Source organism: Anolis sagrei, chromosome 6, assembly GCF_037176765.1.
Source record: "Anolis sagrei isolate rAnoSag1 chromosome 6, rAnoSag1.mat, whole genome shotgun sequence".
Lineage (NCBI taxonomy): Eukaryota > Metazoa > Chordata > Lepidosauria > Squamata > Dactyloidae > Anolis > Anolis sagrei.
In genome coordinates, this window is record NC_090026.1 from 4015558 (window position 1) to 4038115 (window position 22558).

Below are 22558 nucleotides of genomic sequence, written 5' to 3' on the forward strand. Positions count from 1 at the left end.
GGTTATGGGAGTTCTGTGTGCCAAGACTGGTTCAAGTCCATCATTGGTGGAGTTCAGAATGCTCTTGGATTGTAGGTGAACTACGAGGGGCTGCTGATAAGTCTTTGGCTTTGTGTTCTTGTTTTCTTTCCATGGTCACGAATGTTACATCACACAAAAGCCTTATGTGTCTAATATATGTTTTCAAATATTGGTGAATTTCAGCTAAAGAAACAGCAGACAGCATGGGGATTTCTCATGGACGTGTTTGTGTCATTATCCACGAACATTTGAACATGAAGAAGCTCTCTGCGAGGTGGGTCTCCAATTGTTTGACAACAGATCAGAAAAGCGTGCGAGTGAAAACTTCCCGGTCCATTTGTTAGTGTTTCCGGACTGATAAGGACATCCTGGATCGACTGGTCACTATGGATGAGACCTGGATTTATTTGTATGACCCTGAAACCAAGGAGCAGTCAAAAGAGTGGAGGCACAGTGGTTCTCCTCATCCAAAGAAGTTTGGGGTGCAAAAATCAGCCACTAAGGCAGCATTTCTCAACCTGGGGGTCGGGACCCCGGGGGGGGGGGGGTTGTGAGGAGGTGTCAGAGGGATCACCGAAGACCATCAGAAAACAGTACTTTCTGTTGGTCATGGAATTCTGTTGGTGTGGGAAGTTTGCCCCTATTCTATCGTTGGTGGGGTTCAGAATGCTCTTTGATTGTAGGTGAACTATACATCCCAGCAACGACAACTCCCAAATGTCAAGGTCTATTTCCCCCAAACTCCACCAGTGTTCACATTTGGGCATATTGAGTATCCGTGCCAAGTTGTCCAGGTCCATCCTTGTTTGAGTCCACAGTACTCTCTGGATGTAGGTGAACTACAACTCCCAAACTCAAACCTTTCCAGTATTTTCTGTTGGTCATGGGAGTTCTGTGTGCCAAGTTTGGTTCAATTCCATCCTTGGTGGAGTTCAGAATGCTCTTTGATTGTAGGTTAACTATAAATCCCAGCAACTACAACTCCCAAATGACAAACTCAATCGCCCCAGTCCCAAATCTAGGCATATGGGGTATTTGCGCCAAATTTGGTCCAATGAATGAAAATACATCCCACATATCACATATTTACATTACAATTCCTAACAGTAATAGAACAGTTATGAAGTAGCAATGAAAATAACTTTATGGTTAGGGGTCACCACCACATGAGGAACTGTATCAAGGGGTCAAGGCATGAGGAAGCTTGAGAAACACTGATGTAGTGTATAATAAAGCAACCCGGTATTGGTTGAGTATCCTCCAAAATCCATGCGGAATCTTTCAGGTAGTTCAATGCACACAAACATTGTTTCCTGTACAAAGTTATGTAACCTATCGTGCAGGGAATGGCCTTCAGGCTATGTATAGAAGGTGAGTAGATAACATATGAAGCATGAAGGAATTTTGGGTTCCAGCTGTAAGGCGTATTATTATGTATGTGTAAATAGTAAACAAACACAAAAATCCAAAATATGACTCAGGAGGCTCAACCTGTCTCGGTATAAAAGACAGCAAAGACTAATAGTATCTTCTAGGAAGTTTTGTGACACACATTGATAGGAGTTAGGGAGAGTTTTTCCTGGAGGAAGGAGGCTTACTCCGTCTCTTCCATCTCGCAAACCCAGCCGTAGAGCCGCGTGCAATGGTCGTCGTTCCAGCAGCCTCTCCGGTGGAGGTGGGCACAATCCTCTCCGCCGCCAAGGCCGTGGCCGTACCAGTTGTCCGGCTGGCCCTCACACCAATCCCTGTCAGAAGAAAGCATTAGGGCTGTGTCTACATCAAATGTGCCAAGCTCAAGCCCTGCGGGCCACATCTGGCCCACCATATCCTCTTCTGTGGATCCCCTCCAAGTGCTGGACTCCAGTTCCCGTATTCCTCATCATTAGACCTCACAAGCAGAGCTGATGGGAGTTGGGATACAGCAGGCACGGGCAAACTTGGGCCCTCCAGGTGTTTTGTTTTGGACTCCAACTCCCACAATTCCTAACAGCGGGTGAGCTCCTGCTGTTAGCCCCAGCTTCTGCCAACCTGGCAGTTCGAAAACATGCAAGTGTGAATAGATTAATAGCTACCGCTCCAGCAGGGAGGTAACAGCTGAGCTGCTGAACTTGCTGACCTAAAGGTTGGCGGTTTGAATCCAGGGAGCGGGGTGAGCTCCCGCTGTTAGCCCCAGCTTCTGCTAAACTAGCAGTTCAAAAACATGCCAATATGAGTAGATCAATAGGTACTGCTCCGGCAGGGAAGTAATGGCTGAGCTGCTGAACTTGCTGACCTAAAGGTTGGCGGTTTAAATCCAGGGAGCGGGGTGAGCTCCCGCTGTTAGCCCCAGCTTCTGCCAACCTAGCAATTCAAAATCATGCAAATATGAGTAGATGAATGGGTACCGCTCCGCCAGGGAGGTAACAGCTGAGCTGCTGAACTTGCTGACCTAAAGGTTGGTGGTTCAAATCCAAGGAGCAGAGTGAGCTCCTGCTGTTAGCCCCACCTTCTGCCAACCTAACAGTTCAAAAACATGCCAATATGAGTAGATCAATAGGTACTGCTCCGGCAGGGAAGTAATGGCTGAGCTGCTGAACTTGCTGACCTAAAGGTTGGCGGTTTGAATCCAGGGAGCGGGGTGAGCTCTTGCTGTTAGCCCCAGCTTCTGCCAACCTAGCAGTTCAAAAACATGCCAATATGAGTAGATCAATAGGTACTGCTCCGGCAGGGAAGTAATGGCTGAGCTGCTGAACTTGCTGACCTAAAGGTTGGCGGTTTAAATCCAGGGAGCGGGGTGAGCTCCCGCTGTTAGCCCCAGCTTCTGCTAAACTAGCGGTTCAAAAACATGCCAATGTGAGTAAATTAATAGGTACCGCTCCGGCAGGGAGGTAATGGCTGAGCTGCTGAACTTGCTGACCTAAAGGTTGGTAGTTCAAATTCAGGGAGCAGAGTGAGCTCCTGCTGTTAGCCCCACCTTCTGCCAACCTAGCAGTTCAAAAACATGCCAATGAGTAGATCAATAGGTACTGCTCCGGCAGGGAAGTAATGGCTGAGCTGCTGAACTTGCTGACCTAAAGATTGGCGGTTTGAATCCAGGGAGCGGGGTGAGCTCCCGCTGTTAGCCCCAGCTTCTGCCAACCTAGCAATTCAAAATCATGCAAATATGAGTAGATGAATGGGTACCGCTCCACCAGGGAGGTAACAGCTGAGCTGCTGAACTTGCTGACCTAAAGTTTGACGGGTTGTTGGAGGTTTTTTCGGGCTATATGGCCATGGTCTAGAGGCATTCTCTCCTGACGTTTCGCCTGCATCTGTGGCAAGCATCCTCAGAGGTAGTGAGGTCTTTAACAATACAAAAGTTTGGCGGTTTGAATCTGGGGAGCGGGGTGACCTCCCGCTGTTAGCCCTAGCTTCTGCCAACCTAGCAGTTCAAAAACATGTAAATATGAGTAGATCAATAGGTACCGCTTCTGCGGTAGCGCTCCATGCTGGCCACATGACCTTGGGGGTGTCTATGGACAATGCCGGCTCTTCAGTTTAGAAATGGAGTTGAGCACCAATTCCGAGTTAGGCACAACTGGACTTAATGTCAGGGGTAAATCTTTACCTTTACCTTTTACACTTGCCTCAATCAGACAAGGGTTCCTTCTCCTACCTTGGACATTATTCCACAGGTATATATACACTCCTCTTGCCTCTCTGCCTTCAAAACCTCTGAAGATGCCAGCCACAAATGCAGGTGAAATATCAGAAGAGAATGCTACTGGAAGATGGTCATACTGCCTGAAAAACTCACAGCAACCCAATTGCATCCATTCAATGCGATAAATCCATTCACTGTTATAAACCAGGCATGGGCAAACGTAGACCCTCCAGGTGTTTTGGACTTCAACTCCCACAATTCCTAACATCCGGTCAACTTACTCTTGCCGAACGGTGTAGGAAGTCCCATCCACCCATTTCCATGTCCCGCTGGCGTCGCTCAAGCCAATCCACATGTAATTGGGCTTCGTCCGCGTGGCCACAAATTGCTAGATTCCAAAAGATGCCAAAAGTTGAAAAATGACAGCCCCACAAACCATCTATGTTGTTGCCGTGTGAGCAAAGCCAGGCCACTCACCTGTTCCTCGTAGGAGGTGATGATCACCAGGTGGGCGTACCTGGCCTCGCATTCCGCTTTGGCATCTTGCCAGGTCTTTCCAACCCTGGATTCCCAGTAACAGCTTTTCCGGAAGGAAACCCAGCCTTTAGGACAGCAGGCTTCAGGATTGTCTGGGGAATATCAGACAGTATATTTGGATGACCCTGTGTCTACTTCTGAGCAATAAGGCAGGCATGGGCCAACTTGGGCCCTCCAGGTGTTTTGGACTTCAACTCCCACAATTCCTAACAGCCGGTAGGCTGTTAGGAATTGTGGGAGTTGAAGTCCAAAACACCTGGAGGGCCCAAGTTGGCCCATGCCTGCAATAAGGGTACCAAGGGGTGTCAAACCCATTTCTCCTCACCGGTTCGGTTCTTTTTAAAGCTCTCCAGGTCGCAATTCAGGTTCCTGACATTCTTCTGCAGCTCCTTCACCTGGCCGCTGAGTCGAGTATGAGCTAGGAAGTAAAACAATTGATGTATTGTCAAACATTACATGGCTGGAATCACTAGGTTGCCATAGGTTTCTTCAGGCTATATGGCCATGTTCTAGAAGCATTCTCTCCTGACGTTTCGCCTACATCTATAGCAAGCATCCTCAGAGGTTGTGAAACCAGACCGGACATTCAATGCTAATCAAGGTAGCCAATTGCAACATTCACACTTGCCTCAAGCAATTTTAGAGTTTTTATAATACTGGTAGCCAGATTAATACAGATTTAATAAGGGCCAGCTAATCACCACCCAACAAAGGATTCCACCAGGCAGTAAGAACCCAGACCTTGACACTGCCAGGTCAGGAAACTATCTGCTCAGCTAACACCTCCCAACAAAGGATTCCACCAGGCAGTAAGAAGCCAGACCTTGACACTGCCAGGCCAGGAAACAATCAGGGCCAGCTAACGCCTCCCAACAAAGGATTGCCCAGGCAGGAAGGAAGCAGCCAGGCTTTGAAGGTGCAAGGCCATGTAATAGAAGCATTCTCTCCTGATGTTTTGCCTACATCTATGGCACGCATCCTCAGAGGTTGTGAAGCCAGACCTTGAAGCTGCTAGGAGATTCAATGCTAATCAAGGTAGCCAATTGCAACATTCACAATTGTTTCAAGCAATTTTAGAGTTTTTACAATACTGGTAGCCAGATTGATACAGATTTAATACAGGGCCAGCTAATCACCTCCCAACAAAGGATTACACCAGGCAGTAAAGAAGCCAGACCTTGACACTGCCAGGCCAGGAAAAAATCTGCTCAGCTAACACCTCCCAACAAAGGATTGCCCAGGCAGGAAGGAAGCAGCCAGGTTTTGAAGCTGCAAGGCTATTCAGTGCCAATCAAGGTGACCAGTTACAACATTCACACCTCCCTCAGATAGACAAGAATTCTTTCTCCCACCCAGGCAGGAAGGAAGCAGCCAGGCCTTGAAGCTGCAAGGCTATTCAGTGCTAATCAAGGTGACCAATTGAAACATTCACACCTACCTCAAACAGACAAGAATTCTTTCTCCCACCCAGGCAGGAAGGAAGCAGCCAGGCTTTGAAGCTGCAAGGCTATTCAGTGCTAATCAAGGTGACCAATTGAAACATTCACACCTACCTCAAACAGACACGAGTTCTTTCTCCCACCCAGGCAGGAAGGAAGCAGCCAGGCTTTGAAGCTGCAAGGCTATTTAGTGCTAATCAAGGTGACCAATTGAAACATTCACACCTACCTCAAACAGACAAGAATTCTTTCTCCCACCCAGGCAGGAAGGAAGCAGCCAGGCTTTGAAGCTGCAAGGCTATTCAGTGCTAATCAAGGTGACCAATTGAAACATTCACACCTACCTCAAACAGACAAGAATTCTTTCTCCCACCCAGGCAGGAAGGAAGCGGCCAGGCTTCGAAGGTGCAAGGCTATTCAGTGCTAATCAAGGTGACCAATTGAAACATTCACACCTACCTCAAACAGACAAGAATTCTTTCTCCCACCCAGGCAAGAAGGAAGCAGCCAGGCTTTGAAGCTGCAAGGCTATTCAGTGCTAATCAAGGTGACCAATTGAAACATTCACACCTACCTCAAACAGACAAGAATTCTTTCTCCCACCCAGACAGGAAGGAAGCAGCCCGGCTTTAAAGCTGCAAGGCTATTCAGTGGTAATCAAGGTGACCAACTGAAACATTCACACCTACCTCAAACAGACAAGAGTTCTTTCTCCCACACTGGACATTATTCCACAGATATATAAACCCAAAGTTGGCAGAAGCTGGGCCTAACAGCGGGAGCTCACCCCACTCCCTGGATTTGAACCACCAACCTTTCGGTCATCAAGTTCCACCACTCCAATAATCATAATAATAACAATTATTATTATTATTATTATTATTATTATTAATGTATTGTATTGTCAAAGGCTTTCATGTCCGGAATCACTGGGTTGTTGGAGGTTTTTCCGGGCTATATAGCCATGTTCTAGAGGCATTTTCTCCTGACATTTCGCCTGCATCTATGGCAAGCATCCTCAGAGGTAGTGAGGTTTGTTGGAAGTAGGAAAATGGGTTTATGTATCTGTGGAATAATGTCCAGCGTGGGAGAACGAACTCTTGTCTGTTTGAGGTAGCTGTGAATGTTTCAATTGGTCACCTTGATTAGCATTTAATGGCTTGGAAGTGCCTGGGGGGAATCTTTTGTTGAGAGTGATTTGATGTGCCTGATTGTTTACTCTCTGTTGTTTTACTTTTTTAATATTGGTAGCCATATTTTATGTATTGTTTTAGGTATAAATGGACATGTATATGTTTGGCAAGGCCATAGATAAAATCCCAAATATTATTCCTTCCTCCTTCAATATAAGACTTAGGGTTCCTAAAAGTGTTGCCATGGCATTTAAAATGAAATTATAGTATTGTAATTCATGAAATGAGATTTTTTTTTTTAGAAGGATACAAAAAAAAAAGCACGGACAGAGATAGATTCAAAAAGTATTTGTCTATCTGTCTACCTACCTATCTATCTATCTATCTATCTATCCATTCATCCAATCATCCCTCCGGACTCTTTCCCTTCTTCTTTTTTATGTCTTTATCAAGTTACCATATTTTCTGTTTTCTCAAATAGCTAAGGAATCTCCCCAAAATGCAGAAAATGCTCTGGTGGGTGGTCTTGTTTTGCACTCAAGCCGATCAGCAGAAGATCACCCACGTGTGGTATTAGAAGGAATGCATGACTTGACACACTCAGCAACACACGCCCTAAAAGCAGGGAATAGAGGCTGTTTGACTTTGCATTTCGACTGTGGGATTTTGGGGCCCACGCCGCACCCAAAACAGCCCTAAATCACATATTGCCACGTGCCTCGAAGTCATTTCCGACCTACAGTGGCCCTTTCACAGAGTTTTCTTGCTAAGGTTGGCTCAGAGGAACTTTGGCATTGCTTCCTCGGAAGCTGAGAGCGTGACTTGCCTAAAGCCCTATACGGTTCTGGCCCAGCTTACTTGTCCGAACGTATTTCCCTCTATGTTCCACCTTGTAGTTTAAGATCTGCTGGGGAGGTTCTGCTCTCGGTCCCACCAGCCTCGCAAACGGGTCAGCGGGGATGAGGGGCAGGGCCTTCTCGGTGGTGACCCCCCTCTTATGGAATTCGCTCCTCAGCGAGATTAGATCGGCGTCCTCCCTTCTTTCCTTTAGGAAAAACTAAAATCATGGTTTTGGAACCAGGCTTTGGTCTAGCGGGCACAGCAGTACTTCGAACATGGAACTGGACCATACGACCGTTATGATAATTGGAAAGGGCTATGTGATTGTGTGATTATATAAGTAACTAGCCGTCCCCTGCCAGGCGTTGCTGTGGCCCAGTCTGGTGATCTGGAAACGAAGTAATGAGAATGTGTTGGTTTCTAATATATGTAATGTCTTTATGCTTGAGGGTAAACAGTATTTCTTGTTGTTTCTTTGCCAGTGTTGATGTGGAGAGTGTCTGGTTTGCCTACTCTGGAACATGCAACGTATCATTGTCCTTCTTTAGAGGCCCCTTTGAAATGTTTGATACTGCATCTGTCATATACATATATGTTTGTTTTGTTGCCCTGGTGAAGGGAGTTGGACTGGATGGCCTTAAGGCAGCATTTCTCAACCTGGGAAGTCAATACACCAAGGGGGGGGGGTCACCAGGGGGGTGTCAGAAGGGTCCCCAAAGTATTTCCTGTTGGTCATGGGGATTCTGTGTGGGATGTTTGGCCCAATTCCATTGTTGGTGAGGTTTGGATGGCTCCTTGATTGTAGGTGAACTATAAATCCCAGTAACTACAACTCCCAAATGTCAAGGTCTATTTCCCCCAAACTCCATCTGTGTTTATATTTGGGCATATTGAGTATTCATGCCAAATTTGGTCCAGATCCATCATTGTTTGAGTCCACAGTGCTCTCTGGATATAGGTGAACTACAACTCCCAAACTCAAGGTCAATGCCCTCCAAACCTTTCCAATATTTTCTGTTGGTCATGGGAGTTCTGTGTGCCAAGTTTGGTTCAATTCCATCGTTGGTGGAGTTCAGAATGCTCTTTGATTTTAGGTGAGCTATAAATCCCAGCAACTACAATTCCCAAATGACAAAATCATAATTTTTTGATTGATGGTCACTCCTTGCGTAGTGAGACATTTTGTTGCCAAATGTGGTGTGATTTCGCTCATTGGTTCCTTTGTTTTTAAGGTACTCACTATGCACAGAGCATTTATATATATATAGATTGTTACTGTTTTTAACCTTTTATGTACTTATGGTTTTATACTGTTGTTTATTGCTATTGTGGCATCGAATTGCTGCCTATGTTAGCCGCTCTGAATCATCCCCCGTCCCCCCAGAGGTTGAAAAGGGCGGGGTAGAAATGTTGCAAATAAATAAAATTAATTCACCCAGTGCCTTGAATGGCTTAGCAGGGATTTGAACTTTGCCCCCCCCCCCCCCCCCACAAATGTATATAAAATGGAAAGTACGGCTTGAATGGGGTCCTGAAGACCTTACCCACCAACGTTGCTCTTTGAGCAGCCATTGTCCCAGACTGGAAAGTGAAAAAATAATAAATAGCAGGAAACGGATTAGATATTAGATTAGAATGCTATGAGACAAGGGTTCAAATCCCCATCTCAGCCAGGAAAACTCAATAGGAGAAGTCACACACTCTCAGCCTCAAAGGAAAGCAATGATGGCAACGAAATCTTGCCAAGTTGAGTGTCATTGTTGTAACTCAGCAAGCAGCTGAGGATTTTTCTGACATTTCAGAGTGGTGAAGGTGTGCCGTCACACCCAGACCCTATAGAATTAAAACTAAGATGTGCTTCTCTCTTTATCTGGTTGAACCGCTGGGGTCTTTCTTTGAAGCAATAGCTCAATACTTTCAGCAACTAATGCCAGTCAAGATATGAACATGCCATAGGTTTTTAATGCGTCGTGGTGTTATTGTTACTGTTTATTGCTTTGCTTATGAGTTTATTTATTGTCTGTATTGTTGTTGTTGTTTTTCCTGATGTACTTGGGCTCGGCCTCTTGTAAGCCGCACCGAGTCCTTCAGGAGATGGCAGCAGGGTATAAATAAAGGGTTATTATTATATTATTATTCAGTGCTAGAGTGCAACAGTCTTGCCCCCATAGAGACTTTACTATTAAATCTAATTAAGCCTCCCTTAATTAGTTTCCCTAGAGCCAGAGCCATTTTGAAGAAGGTGCTAGAGGAGCTTGGAAGCTAAACACATGGTATGTTTAGAAGTTGGCCCTAGAAGCTGAAGAAAACTTGCCACCGGTGCATAAAGGACAAGGCAGGAAAGAACACAGAAGGAAAGCCAGAAGTAAGCAAGAACTACAATGGAATCAAGCCTCCAACTTTTCCTGCAAATTTTAGTTGTTAGTCCTGGGAGGAGTTCGAATTTGACTTTTTATTACTTTACTAGCCGTCCCCTGCCACGCATTGCTGTGGCCCACTCTAGTGGTCATGGGGGTTCTGTGTGGGAGGTTTGGCCCAATTCTATCGTTGGTGGGGTTCAGAATGCTCTTTGACTGTAGGTGAACTATAAATCCTGGCAACTACAACTCCCAAATGTCAGGATTCTATTTTCCCCAAACTCCACCAGTGTTCACATTTGGGCATATTGAGTATTTGTGTAGAGTTTGGTCCAGCTCCATCATTGGAGCACTGTGGACTACAACTCCAAAACCGAAGGACACTGCCCACCAAACACTTTCAGTATTTTCTGTTGGTCAAGGGAGTTCTGTGTGCCAGGTTTGGTTCAGTTCCATCGTTGGTGGGGTTCAGAATGCTCTTTGATTGCAGGTGAACTATAAATCCCAGCAACTACAACTCCCAAATGACAAAATCAACTTTTTTGAGTGAAGGACATACATTGGGTTGTTAGGTGTCTTGTGTCCAAATTTGGTGTCAATTCCCCCAGGGGTTTTTGAGTTCTGTTAATCCCACAAATGAACATTACATTTTTATTTATATAGATTCAATTCCTTGTTGACGGTTCGCCTGTGTAAATCCAACTGTTCCTGGTGAGCTTAGATCACCTTCAAGAATCAGCTAAGGGGACAGCACAGTGAGGATTGTCATAAGTCGTAAGTCAGAGTGCATCTCATATAGCAATGAGATGCACAAGGGAACGTGTGACGGCGCGAGTGGCGCCACCTATGTATAGAACTGTTAGTTGCAAGATTTAAACTGTTGTATTATGCTTAATCCTGCCCCTTTTACCATGTTTATGTACAGTTGTATGGATTGGTTGCTTGTAGCTGTCAATCAGTACTGTTTGGCTCCACCTCTTCCTGGAGGGGGGGGAGTGGTTTCCTTCTTCATTCTGCCATCAGAGGTCCTACCATATGGACGTAAGAGACTTGTTTCTTAAAGACCCTGATTTAAGTTACCTCTTAACACCAGTTCTGAGGTTTTTTAACCCCTGGGACTCATGCTTTATGTCCAGATCGTCCTGGACAATTATTGAGGAGACCCAGGCGCCTTCAAGCCGGTTATTTTGGCAGCAAAGGAAGATCCTGAATCTTCAAGCCATAGGCCATCTGAACTGGGATTGTGGTTTGCTCCAGCATTCACAGCCATTGAGGAAAGAGGAAACTTGGTGAGGCTTCTCAGCTTCAAACCCCTTGAACCCAGGACTAATTGAGACTGTAGAGTATGTTTTCCTTCACCCCTCTAAAGTTTTCCAGCTTATTGCTTTGAAGAAATGACTTTGTGATCAATAAAACTTATTTTGAGCTATTTACATCGTTTTGGGTTTTTGGGAGTTCCAGTTTCCTATAGGAGGGCAAGAAGCAATCCCCTGGGGGAAAGATGCCACATCCATCCCTCCTTTATTGAGCCCCCCGGCGCAACGGCACAGAACGATTGTGCACTTTTGCGGACTCACCTGTTTCTCCTTCCTCCGTCAGCTGTTTTACCGTCCCTTCTAACTGTGTAACTTTTGTATCAGCATCCTTTTCTGAAATGCACAATGTAGTATATTATTAGTATATTATTATTATTATGTCATTTTTTTCTCCACAAGGAGAATAGAGCAACTGTATGGCTGCTCACCTTCTTGATTTCAGAGTTTGGGAAGTTACTTTTCAAAAGTAATTTGTTCACCTGTTGATTCTCTGGTAAGTACAGGTTGGGCTAGGTGACCTTGAGATTGCCTTCCAATCTATTATCAGTTGCTCATTTTGTGTTTGGAAAATAGTCTCTTGCTCTTACTCATCATTTACTACATTGATTTTAATAGGGGTTTTCCCTGTGTTACAGTGGGTTTTCCCATTGGTATCTACTGGTTGCAAGGACACCAAAATCCAGCCCATTATATGCAACTAGCTGTCCCCTGCCACGCGTTGCTGTGGCCCAATCTGTGTGTATGTGTTTTGTGTGTGTATATATGTGTATATGTGTGTGTGTATGTGTTTATGCATAAATACACATGTGATTATGCTGAAGCCCGCAGTGGGTTAAACTGTGAAACTTGGTAACGGAAAGGTTGGAGGTTTGAATCCAGGGAGCGGCATGAGCTCCTGCTGTTAGCCCCAGCTTCTGCCAACCTAGGAATTTGAAAACCTGAAAATGTGAGTAGATCAATAGGTACCTCTCTGGCGGGAAGGTAAGGGTGCTCCATGCAGGCCTCATGACTTTGGAGGTGTCTGTGGATAACGCCAGCTCTTGGGCTTAGAAATGGAGATGAGCACCAACACCTTCCCCCCTCCCCCAAATCGGACACAACTGGACTTAATGTCAGGGGAACAATGTGGTTATGTGCATGCATTGTAGTGGATTTGCGTGCATGTGTGCTGCGCGGGGGTGTGTGAAGGGGCGCACGTGCACGCGTGTGTGTGCCGCGCGGGGGGGGGGGTGAGGGGCCATGTGTGCACGCGCCGGGGAATTTGCGCCAGTGCGCATGCTCAGTTTTGCCGTTTTTTGTGGTTGTTGTTGTGTGGTTTTGATTTCAGAGTGGATTAGTTTGTACCTAGTGGGTTGTCCTTGGGGCATGGCAATTTTGGTAGAGTTTTGTGGTGGGGTTTTAGAGTTTTGCTTCCCCGTTGGACACCAGTAGGAAATTTATAGATATAGATGGCATAGTAAAATGGCGCCCCGCATATAAAATGGCACTGTTGTGGCTCAGCAAGCAACACGTGATTTTTCTGATGTTTCAAAGAATGAAAGAATCAGTGAGTTTCAAAGTGAAGAGTCTGCTAGTGAGTAGAGAATTCCAGGCCAAAGAGGCCATTGTCTGGGATTCTTGTACTTGTTCCCAGGCAACAGAAAGTGAAGATGTCAGTTCCTTTGTGAAATGGCTTTTGACCGATGGTGTTTTCCCAAGAAGCCAGATTAGGTTTGAGAACAGAGGGAGTGAAAGATAGACTAATTAGACACTGTGAGAGAATCCATGAGAAGTCCTTGAAGCCCAGGTCAGGCTTAAATTAAGTGGTGTTTACTCTGTACCTCTCTGAAGAGAAAACATTGCCATAAAGATGGCCTTCCTGTCTCGGCTCGCAAATTCATGACTCAAGTTTCCTGTTATTGCCTCTGTTCCTTGAAGGGGTTGCCTTGAAAAAGTCCCTGTGTTCATGCCTATGGATTTATGCTGGTGATTTGGACCCTATTGACTTCATGTGCTTTGACATTTTTGGATTGCTGCTCTCTTGTATTTCTTACTCTACTGTACTTTTGGGAAATACCCTTTCCCCCCTTTGTACATGCTTTTCTTAACAAAATTTTGTAGATAGTATTACTGGACTCTTGCAGACGACACCAAATTGGGAGGGATAGCCAATAGTCCAGAGGACAGGAGCAGAATTCAAAACGATCTTGACAGATTAGAGAGATGGGCCAAAACTAACAAAATGAAGTCCAACAGTGACAAATGCAAGATACTCCACTTTGGCAGAAAAAATGAATTGCAAAGATACAGAATGGGGGACGCCTGGCTCGAGAGCAGGACGTGTGAAAAAGATCTTGGAGTCCTCGTGGACAACAAGTTACACATGAGCCAGGACTGTGATGTGGCGGCAAAAAAAGTCAATGGGTTTTTGGCCTGCATCAATAGGAGCATAGTGTCTAGATCTAAGGAAGTAATGCTACCCCTCTATTCTGCTTTGGTTAGACCACATCTGGAATATTGTGTCCAATTCTGGGCACCACAATTCAAGAGAGATATTGACAAGCTGGAATGTGTCCAGAGGAGGGCGACTAAAATGATCAAGGGTCTGGAGAACAAGCCCTATGAGGAGCGGCTTAAGGAGCTGGGCATGTTTAGCCTGAAGAAGAGAAGGCTGAGAGGAGATATGATAGCCATGTATAAACATGTGAGAGGAAGTCACAGGGAGGAGGGAGCAAGCTTGTTTTCTGCTTCCTTGGAGACTAGGACGTGGAACAATGGCTTCAAACTACAAGAGAGGAGATTCCATCTGAACATGAGGAAGAACTTCCTGACTGTGAGAGCTGTTCAGCAGTGGAACTCTCTGCCCCGGAGTGTGGTGGAGGCTCCTTCTTTGGAAGCTTTTAAGCAGAGGCTGGATGGCCATCTGTCAGGGGTGATTTGAATGCAATATTCCTGCTTCTTGGCAGAATGGGGTTGGACTGGATGGCCCATGAGGTCTCTTCCAACTCTTTGATTCTATGATTCTATGGTGTGATGCTGGGTGAAAAGGTGTCTCAAGGCTAGAGTGCAACAAACATAATCAAGATTTGCAGTTTGGAATACTTTCAAGCCACAGATGGTTGGATTCAATGATGCAGAATGAAGGGTCAACTATATGCTGCCATTGATAGCTATGGATATTCTCATTTGACCAGTGCAATATTTCCTTCCCTCACCTTTGCTCTGTATGCCAGCTATTTCTTCCGTCATTGATCCATTGATGCTTTGAAGGGTCTGCTTTAAGGTGCTGATCTGCCAGCGATAACTGCTACCTGGGAGAAAAAAAGAGGGAGAGAAATAGAAATTAAATTGAATGTATTCATAGAATCATAGAATCAAAGAGTTGGAAGAGACCTCCTGGGCCATCCAGTCCAACCCCATTCTGCCAAGAAGCAGGAATGTTGCATTCAAATCACCCCTGACAGATGGCCATCCAGCCTCTGTTTAAAAGCTTCCAAAGAAGGAGCCTCCACCACACTCCGGGGCAGAGAGTTCCACTGCTGAACGGCTCTCACAGTCAGGAAGTTCTTCCTCGTGTTCAGATGGAATCTCGTCTCTTGTAGTTTGAAGCCATTGTTCTGCATCCTAGTCTCCAAGGAAGCAGAAAACAAGCTTGCTCCCTCCTCCCTGTGGCTTCCTCTCACATATTTATACACTACCTATGTGCAATTTATCAGTACCCATTTTGCAGCATAGCTTTGGATTATGACACTGGAGACTTGGCCATAGGAAATCCACTGTGTTGCTGTCCAAAAATGAGATTTTTCTCAAGGAGGCTGACTAGTGCAAAGCAATGAAATAATAGGGAACTATTAAGGATTCTGGGAATTGTCATGCAAAAAAAAAGGAACTTTCCCAGACTTTGTTTATATTCTGCACCCAGCTAGAGAAGCGAAGGGACATTTGAAGGAGATGGGTATATTGAGCTTGGAGGAGAGATAACGGGGGAAGAGATATCACCATCGTCTTTGAATATCTTCTTGTGCTTTTCAAATGGAGACTGGATGCTTGCGTATCCACTGTTTGGGACACTTGAGTGGTGGTTTCCCTGTGCTGCTCACCATTGGCACCAAAGACGATGACCGCTAGGAGAAGGGCGCCACTGAAGCCCAATAGAATCAGGACCAGGCGGCGGCTGGGGCAGAGGCGGCGGCCCAGCGTCGGGCTCATGGGAAGTCTTGCAGGCACTGAGGAATGGAGGCAACAAGGGTCAGTAACGCACCACAGCACACCAAGCCTCCAACCATGGCTTCTTCCGCCATCTTCCTTCCCCTCACAGGTTGGCCCGTCACTCTTGGACCAACCTAGCATGACTCATCTTCCCTCAGAGTTCATTCACTTAGAGACTGACCTTCCTTTCTTTCCTCAGAACTGGTTTGTTTCCCCTCAGAACTGACTACTTTCTCCTCAGAACTGTTTCTCCTCAGAATGGACTTGTTTCTCTTCAGAACTGACTTGTTTCCCCTCAGAACTGACATGTTTCCCTGCAGAACTGACTTGTTTCTCCTCAGAATGGACTTGTTTCCCCTCAAAACTGACTTGTTTCCCCTCAGAACTGACTTATTTCTTCTCAGAATGGACTTGTTTCTCCTCAGACCTGGCTTCTTTCCCCTCAGAACTGACATTTCTCCTCAGAACTGACTTATTTCTTCTCAGAATTGACTTGTTTCTCCTCAGACCTGGCTTCTTTCCCCTCAAAACTGACTTGTTTCCCCTCAGAACTGACTTATTTCTTCTCAGAATGGACTTGTTTCTCCTCAGACCTGGCTTCTTTCCCCTCAGAACTGACATTTCTCCTCAGAACTGACTTATTTCTTCTCAGAACTGACTTATTTCTCCTCAGAACTGACTTATTACCCCTCAGAACCAACTTGTTTCCCCTCAGAACTGACTACTTTCTCCTCAGAACCGACTCCCCCCCCCTCAGAACTGACATGTTTCTCCTCAGAAATGACTACTTTAGTCTCAGAATTGTTTCTCCTCAGAACTAAATGCTTTCTCCTCAGAACTGACTACTTGCTCCTTGAAACTGACTTGTTTCTCCTTAAAACGGACTACTTTCTCCTCAGAACTGTTTCTCCTCAGAATTTACTTGTTTCTCCTCAGAACTAAATACTTTCTCCTCAGAACTGACTACCTATCTCCTGAATGTTATATGTGCACCCTGGAATGCCTTGTAAGCTGCCCCGAGTCCCTTCGGGGAGATGTTGGTGGGATATAAAGATGATGATGACAACGACTTTCTCCTTATAACTACTCTCTTTTCAGAACGATTTTCTCCTCAGAACTCTTTTTTCCTCAGAACTGCTTTCTCCTCAGAACGGACTACTCTCCATTGGCCACGGACCTTTCTGGATGGGTTTCCCGCCTTCGTCCTCCACGTCGAAGGAGGTGAGGTCCTGATAGTCTTGGATCATTGCGACACAGAAGAGGGTCACGTGCCTGCAGAGATACCAAAGACATTATAAGTAATGGGTTCTGGTGTTTGCAGAGTGAACAGATCTGCTCCTGACTGTACTCAGAACTTTAAAAGGGGTGCCATTGGACCATGAATGTGTTACCTGCTCTTAGATATAATTGGATTAAAGGTTTCTTATCACGCATTCCTTGTGAAAATGCTTTAAATATTCCTATTTTAATGCATTTACTTTATATTATATATTAGCCGTCCCCTGCCACGTGTTGCTCTGGCCCAGTCTGTGTCTATGTGTTTTGTGTGTGTATATGTGTATGTGTATATTTGTGTATATGTGTATTTGCGTATATATGTGTGGTTTTGCGCATGCGTTGTAATGGAATTTTTGGTTTGGCTTTTAAAGTCTCTTCTGCTGTGTTTTTCAGTGCTTTTATGAGTGATGGTCACTCGTTGGCCTGAGAGGTGTCTTGTGTCCAAATTTGGTGTCAATTCGCCCAGCGGTTTTGAGTTATGTTAATCCCACAAACAAACATTACATTTTTATTTATATAGACTAGCCCTCCCCTGCCACGCATTGCTGTGGCCCACATGGGGGTTCTGTGTGGGAGGTTTGGCCCAATTCTGTCATTGGTGGGGTTCAGAATGTTCTGTGATTGTAGGCGAACTATAAATCCCAGCAACTACAACTCCCAAATGTCAAGATTCTATTTTCCCCAAACTCCACCAGTGTTCACTTTTGGACATATTGAGTATTCGTGTAGAGTTTGGTCCAGACCCATCATTGTTTGAGTCCACAGTGATCTCTGGATGTAGGTGAACTACAACTCCAAAACCAAAGGACACTGTGACCAAACCCTTCCAGTATTTTCTGTTGGTCATGGGAGAACTGTGTGCCAAGTTTGTTTCAATTCCATTGTTGGTGGGGTTCAGAATGCTCTTCAATTGTAGGTAAACTATAAATCCCAGCAACTACAACTCCCAAATGACAAAATCAATTTTTTGGAGTGAAAGGCATACATTGGGTTGTTAGGTGCCTTGCATTCAAATTTGGTGTCAATTCGTCCAGTGGTTTTTCAGTTCTGTTAATCCCACAAACGAACATTACATTTTTATTTATATAGATTACTTATTATCATATATATGTATTATATTACACAGATTTTCTGTTCCTGGTTTGAAAGTGTAATTTCCTGTTTAACTGTGTGGTCCTTGCATTGAAAGTAGTTTTTCTACTCTGGAAACTTCATTTTTGTGGCACAAACTATGTTGAATTGTGTTGTCAGAGGCTTTCATGGCTGGAATCACTGGGTTGCTGTGAGTTTTCCAGACTGTTTGGCCATGTTCCACAAACCCAATCAACCATTGGGCCACACCATTTACAGAAAACCTACAAACATGGATAGAAAACTCCAACCATCACCCAAATCAAAAAAAAAGAAGCACAATTAAAGTCCTGGCAGACTGTGCAAAAAGGATCTGCAAAGCCCACCTCCACCAAGATGAACTGAACCACCTAAACTGGGCTCTCCAGGCCAATGGAGACTCCACCTCAGACATCAGAAGAGCTGCAAGACAACCGAGAAGAAGCCATGAGAGTCAAGACCAAGGTTCACCCAGAGGGAAAGTGTTCTTGCCAGACATCGAGGGAACCACTGACCACATAGGGAAGCAGATGAAGAAACACAACCTACAAACTATCAACAGACTCACTAAGGAAATCCAAAAAATGCTACGTTCAGCAAAGGACAAGAGGGATCCTCTCATCTCTGCAGGAGTCTACTGGATGCCATGCAGCTGTGGACAAGTCTATAGAGGGACCACCAAACGCAGCAGCATTGCCCAAACACAAATCAAGGAACACAAAAGGCACTGCAGACTAACTCATCCAGAGAAGTCAGCCATAGCAGAGCACCTGATGAACCAACCTGGACCCAACATATTATTGGAGAACACAGAAATGCTGGACCACTCTCACAACCACCATGTCAGAGTACACAGAGAAGCCATTGAAATCCACAAGAGGCAGGTGAACCATTTCAACATAAAGGAGGAAACCAGGAAAATGAACAAAATATGGCTACCAATATTTTAAAAAACCCTAAAATCAGGACTGTAAATAAATAAGAACACTCTGAAAACAGACAAGAAACAATCAGGGCCAGCTAACACCTCCCAACAAAGGATTCCTGCAGGCAGGAAGCAGCCAGGCTTTGAAGCTGCAAGGCTATTCAATGCTAATCAAAGTGGTCAATGGCCACATTCACACTTGCCTCAAACAGACAAGAGTTCTTTTTCTCCACCCTGGACATTACAGATATACAAACCCCATTTGCCTAGTTTCCAACAGATCTTACAACCTTTGAGAATGCCTGCCATAGATGTGGGCGAAACATCAGGAGAGAATGCTTCTGGAATATGGCCAGACAGTCTGGAAAAGTCAGAGCAACCCTATGTTGGCTTGGTTTAGACTCAGTGAGATATTCATTGAAAACTAGAGCAAAATGTGCAATAGCAGCAGGATGTCCCTCCCGCAGAAACAAAGTTTTTGCAGTTTGATAAACTTTTCCCATGTATTATCAAAGGCTTTCATGTCCGAAATCACTGGGTTGTTCTGAGTTTTCCGGGCTGTCTGACCATGTTCCAGAAGCATTCTCTCCTGACATTTCACCCACATCCATGGCAGACATCCTCAGAGGTTGTGAGGTCTGTTGGAAACTAGGAAATTTGGGTTTATATATATCTGTGGAATAATATCCAGGGTGGGAGAAAGAACTCTTGTCTGTTTGAGGTAGGTGTGAATGTTGCAGTTGGCCACCTTGATTAGCACTGTATAGCCTTGCAGCTTCAAGGTCTGGCTGCTTCCTTCCTGTCTGGGCAATCCTTTGTTGGGAGGTGTTGGCTGGCCCTGATTGTTTCCTGGCCTGGTAGTTTCAAGGTCTGGCTTCTTACTGCCTGGTGGAATCCTTTGTTGGGAGGTGATTAGCTGGCCCTGTATTAAATCTGTATTAATTTGGCTACCAGTATTTTAAAAACTCTGAAATCATAACAGTAAATAAAGAACAACTCTCAAAAGCAGGGGAATTCCAGACAAGAAACAATCAGGGCCAGCTAATCCCCTTCCAACCAAGGATTCCCCCAGACAGGAAGCAACCAGGCTGTGAATTGCCTACTTTCCAACAGACCTCACAACCTCTGAGTATGCCTTCCATAGATGTGGGCAAAATGTCAGGAGAGAATGCTTCTGGAACATGGCCATATAGCCCAGCTAATCAGGGCCAGCTAATCACCTCCCAACCAAGGATTCCCCCAGACAGGAAGCAACCAGGCTGTGAATTGCCTACTTTCCAACAGACCTCACAACCTCTGAGTATGCCTTCCATAGATGTGGGCAAAATGTCAGGAGAGAATGCTTCTGGAACACGGTCATATAGCCCAGTTAATCAGGGCCAGCTAATCACCTTCCAACCAAGGATTCCCCCAGACAGGAAGCAACCAGGCTGTGAATTGCCTACTTTCCAACAGACTTCACAACCTCTGAGGATCTGCCATAGATGTGGGCAAAATGTCAGGAGAGAATGCTTCTGGAACATGGCCATATAGCCCAGCTAATCAGGGCCAGCTAATCTCCTCCCAACCAAGGATTTCCCCAGGCAGGAAGCAACCAGGCTGTGAATTGCCTACTTTCCAACAGACCTTGCAACCTCTGAGTATGCCTACCATAGATGTGGGCAAAACGTCAGGAGAGTATGCTGCTGGAACATGATCGTACAGCCCAGAAAACACACAATAACCCAAACTTTCCCCATGTTTTAGGAACAAAAATTGTGTTACATAGTGTAATATAAGCCTGTGGCCTTCTCAGGCATGACTTTCTCACTCACCTTAATGTCCAGGTGGGTCAATCAGTCAGTGGCGGAAAGGAGTGGGCTCGAATCCCCAGCTGGAAGTGGGCAATGCCTTGTGTTTTGGGCCACCGGATTTGGGGGGGACACCCGACGGTCCGGCGTCCGTTGACCCTTAGCTGCGCTTCCGCCCCAATGACCTTTGTACTGTCAATAGGCTCCTCTCCCTCCAGGCCACACGTGAACCGCCCAACTAACTGTACAGCTGGGATTTGTAGTATCCGAAGGGAATCACTACCTTCCTCTCCTCTGAGATAAATGGCCCACCCTCCTTCCTGTTTCAAAATGCGGAACTGTCACCCCGAGGGCTTCCTTTTGGGAAGGGCTTCCCCAAGTTATAAAGAAAGGGGACGAAAAAAGAAAACGGATGTAAGTTGTGCAGAGCAGTGAGTTCTTTCTGATTTATTTAACTTTTGCACAGGAAAGATCAGCATTTTTATTTTTTCTCCTTGACAAAAGAAGCAGAAGAGAAAGCAAAGGAGAAAGCAACTTGTTCTGTTTCATAACAGAGGATATAGAGCAGGCTTGGGGAAACTTGGGCCCTTTGGGTGTTTTGGACTCCAACTCCCACCATTCCTAAGAGTCAGGAAGTTCTTCCTCATGTTCAGATGGAATCTCCTCTCTTGTAGTTTGAAGCCATTGCTCCGCGTCCTAGTCTCCAGGGAAGCAGAAAACAAGCTTGCTCCCTCCTCCCTGTGGCTTCCTCTCACATATTTATACATGGCCATCATATCCCCTCTCAGCCTTCTCTTCTTCGGGCTAAACATGCCCAGCTCCTTAAGCCTCTCCTCATAGGGCTTGTTCTCCAGACCCAAATGCATGAAACTAACCTTTTTCAGGCCGTGGGAGACTGCAGGCCTGCCCAGAATGCCTTCCTGGCGTTCCGGGGAGCCCGAATCTGCGCTCCTCCAAACCGCGGATACAGAAACCCCCAGGGTCCCCCGTATCCGCAAGATGGCGGATCACCTCCATTTTGATGGCATATTTTTTCTAGCTTAATTCTAACACTATCTGCTATCTTGCTTTTTGCATTTTGGGCTTCTACACTTGGGGAATAAGCTTTTAAATTTTAAGAATATAATTCCAAGGAAAGGTAGAAACGTGCCAAGAGGAAGAAGGCACATCAAGACAACCCTTATCGGGACCCCCTCCCACCTAGAAATCAATGTCCTCACTATGGAAGGACATGCAGATCAACAACAGTCACCTACGGACCCACTGCCAAGACACGACACTTAGAAGGCAATCATACTCAGACAGAAGAGATCGCCAATGATGCTGATGATGACATTTGTCCTGGTTGAAGTCCATCTTGTTAGTTTTGGCCAATCAGCTCCCCAGTCTATGAAGGTCATTCTGGATCCTGGTCCTGTCCTCTGGAAGATGGGCTCTCCATCCCAATCTGGTGCGGCCTTCAGATTTAAGAAGCCCGCCCTCTCTTCCATCCTCCAAGCCATTGACAAAGCTTAAACGCCTCGCTTGAGGCTGACTCCCCCACGCAGGTGTTATCGGAACATGACTGAGAACGATACATGAATTAAACATGATGGGAGAGAAAGGTTATGTTCTGTCAGCTCTGAAGCTTTCTATCAATTGAGTTTGGAGGGGGTGGCCCTGAATTCTAATTTCATGCGAGGAAAACGCCCGTCTCCATTAAACCAGCTTCTGGTAAAATCATGAAAACTAAAAAAGGAGGAAAATAAGACTATGTAACATGATTTTGTTCCTGAGTTATAAATGTCATTTCCTAATGAAAACATGAGAAAAGTTTGTTGTTGTTCATTCGTTCAGTCGTTCTTGACTCTTCGTGACCTCCTGGACCATCCCTGTTGGCCGTCGCCACCCCCAGCTCCTTCAAGGTCAAGTCAGTCACTTCAAGGATGCCATCTATCCATCTTGCCCTTAGTCAGCCCCTCTTCCTTTTTCCTTCCATTTTCCCCAGCATAATTCCCTTCTC

At 45.5% G+C, this 22558-nt stretch overlaps 1 protein-coding gene across 1 annotated transcript; it reads right to left on the reverse strand.

Moving 5' to 3' along the window:
• Positions 1 to 1139: 1139 nt before the first annotated feature.
• Positions 1140 to 20816, reverse strand: LOC132777547 (asialoglycoprotein receptor 1-like). The gene is made up of 9 exons (XM_060779899.2): positions 20581 to 20816; positions 16631 to 16725; positions 15345 to 15470; positions 14460 to 14555; positions 11527 to 11598; positions 4506 to 4598; positions 4121 to 4272; positions 3925 to 4031; positions 1140 to 1766 (listed from the first exon to the last, which is right to left on the reverse strand). The coding sequence occupies exons 2-9, from the start codon at positions 16698 to 16700 to the stop codon at positions 1616 to 1618; spliced, it is 867 nt and encodes a 288-aa protein (XP_060635882.2). The 5' UTR covers positions 16701 to 16725; positions 20581 to 20816; the 3' UTR covers positions 1140 to 1615.
• Positions 20817 to 22558: the final 1742 nt, after the last annotated feature.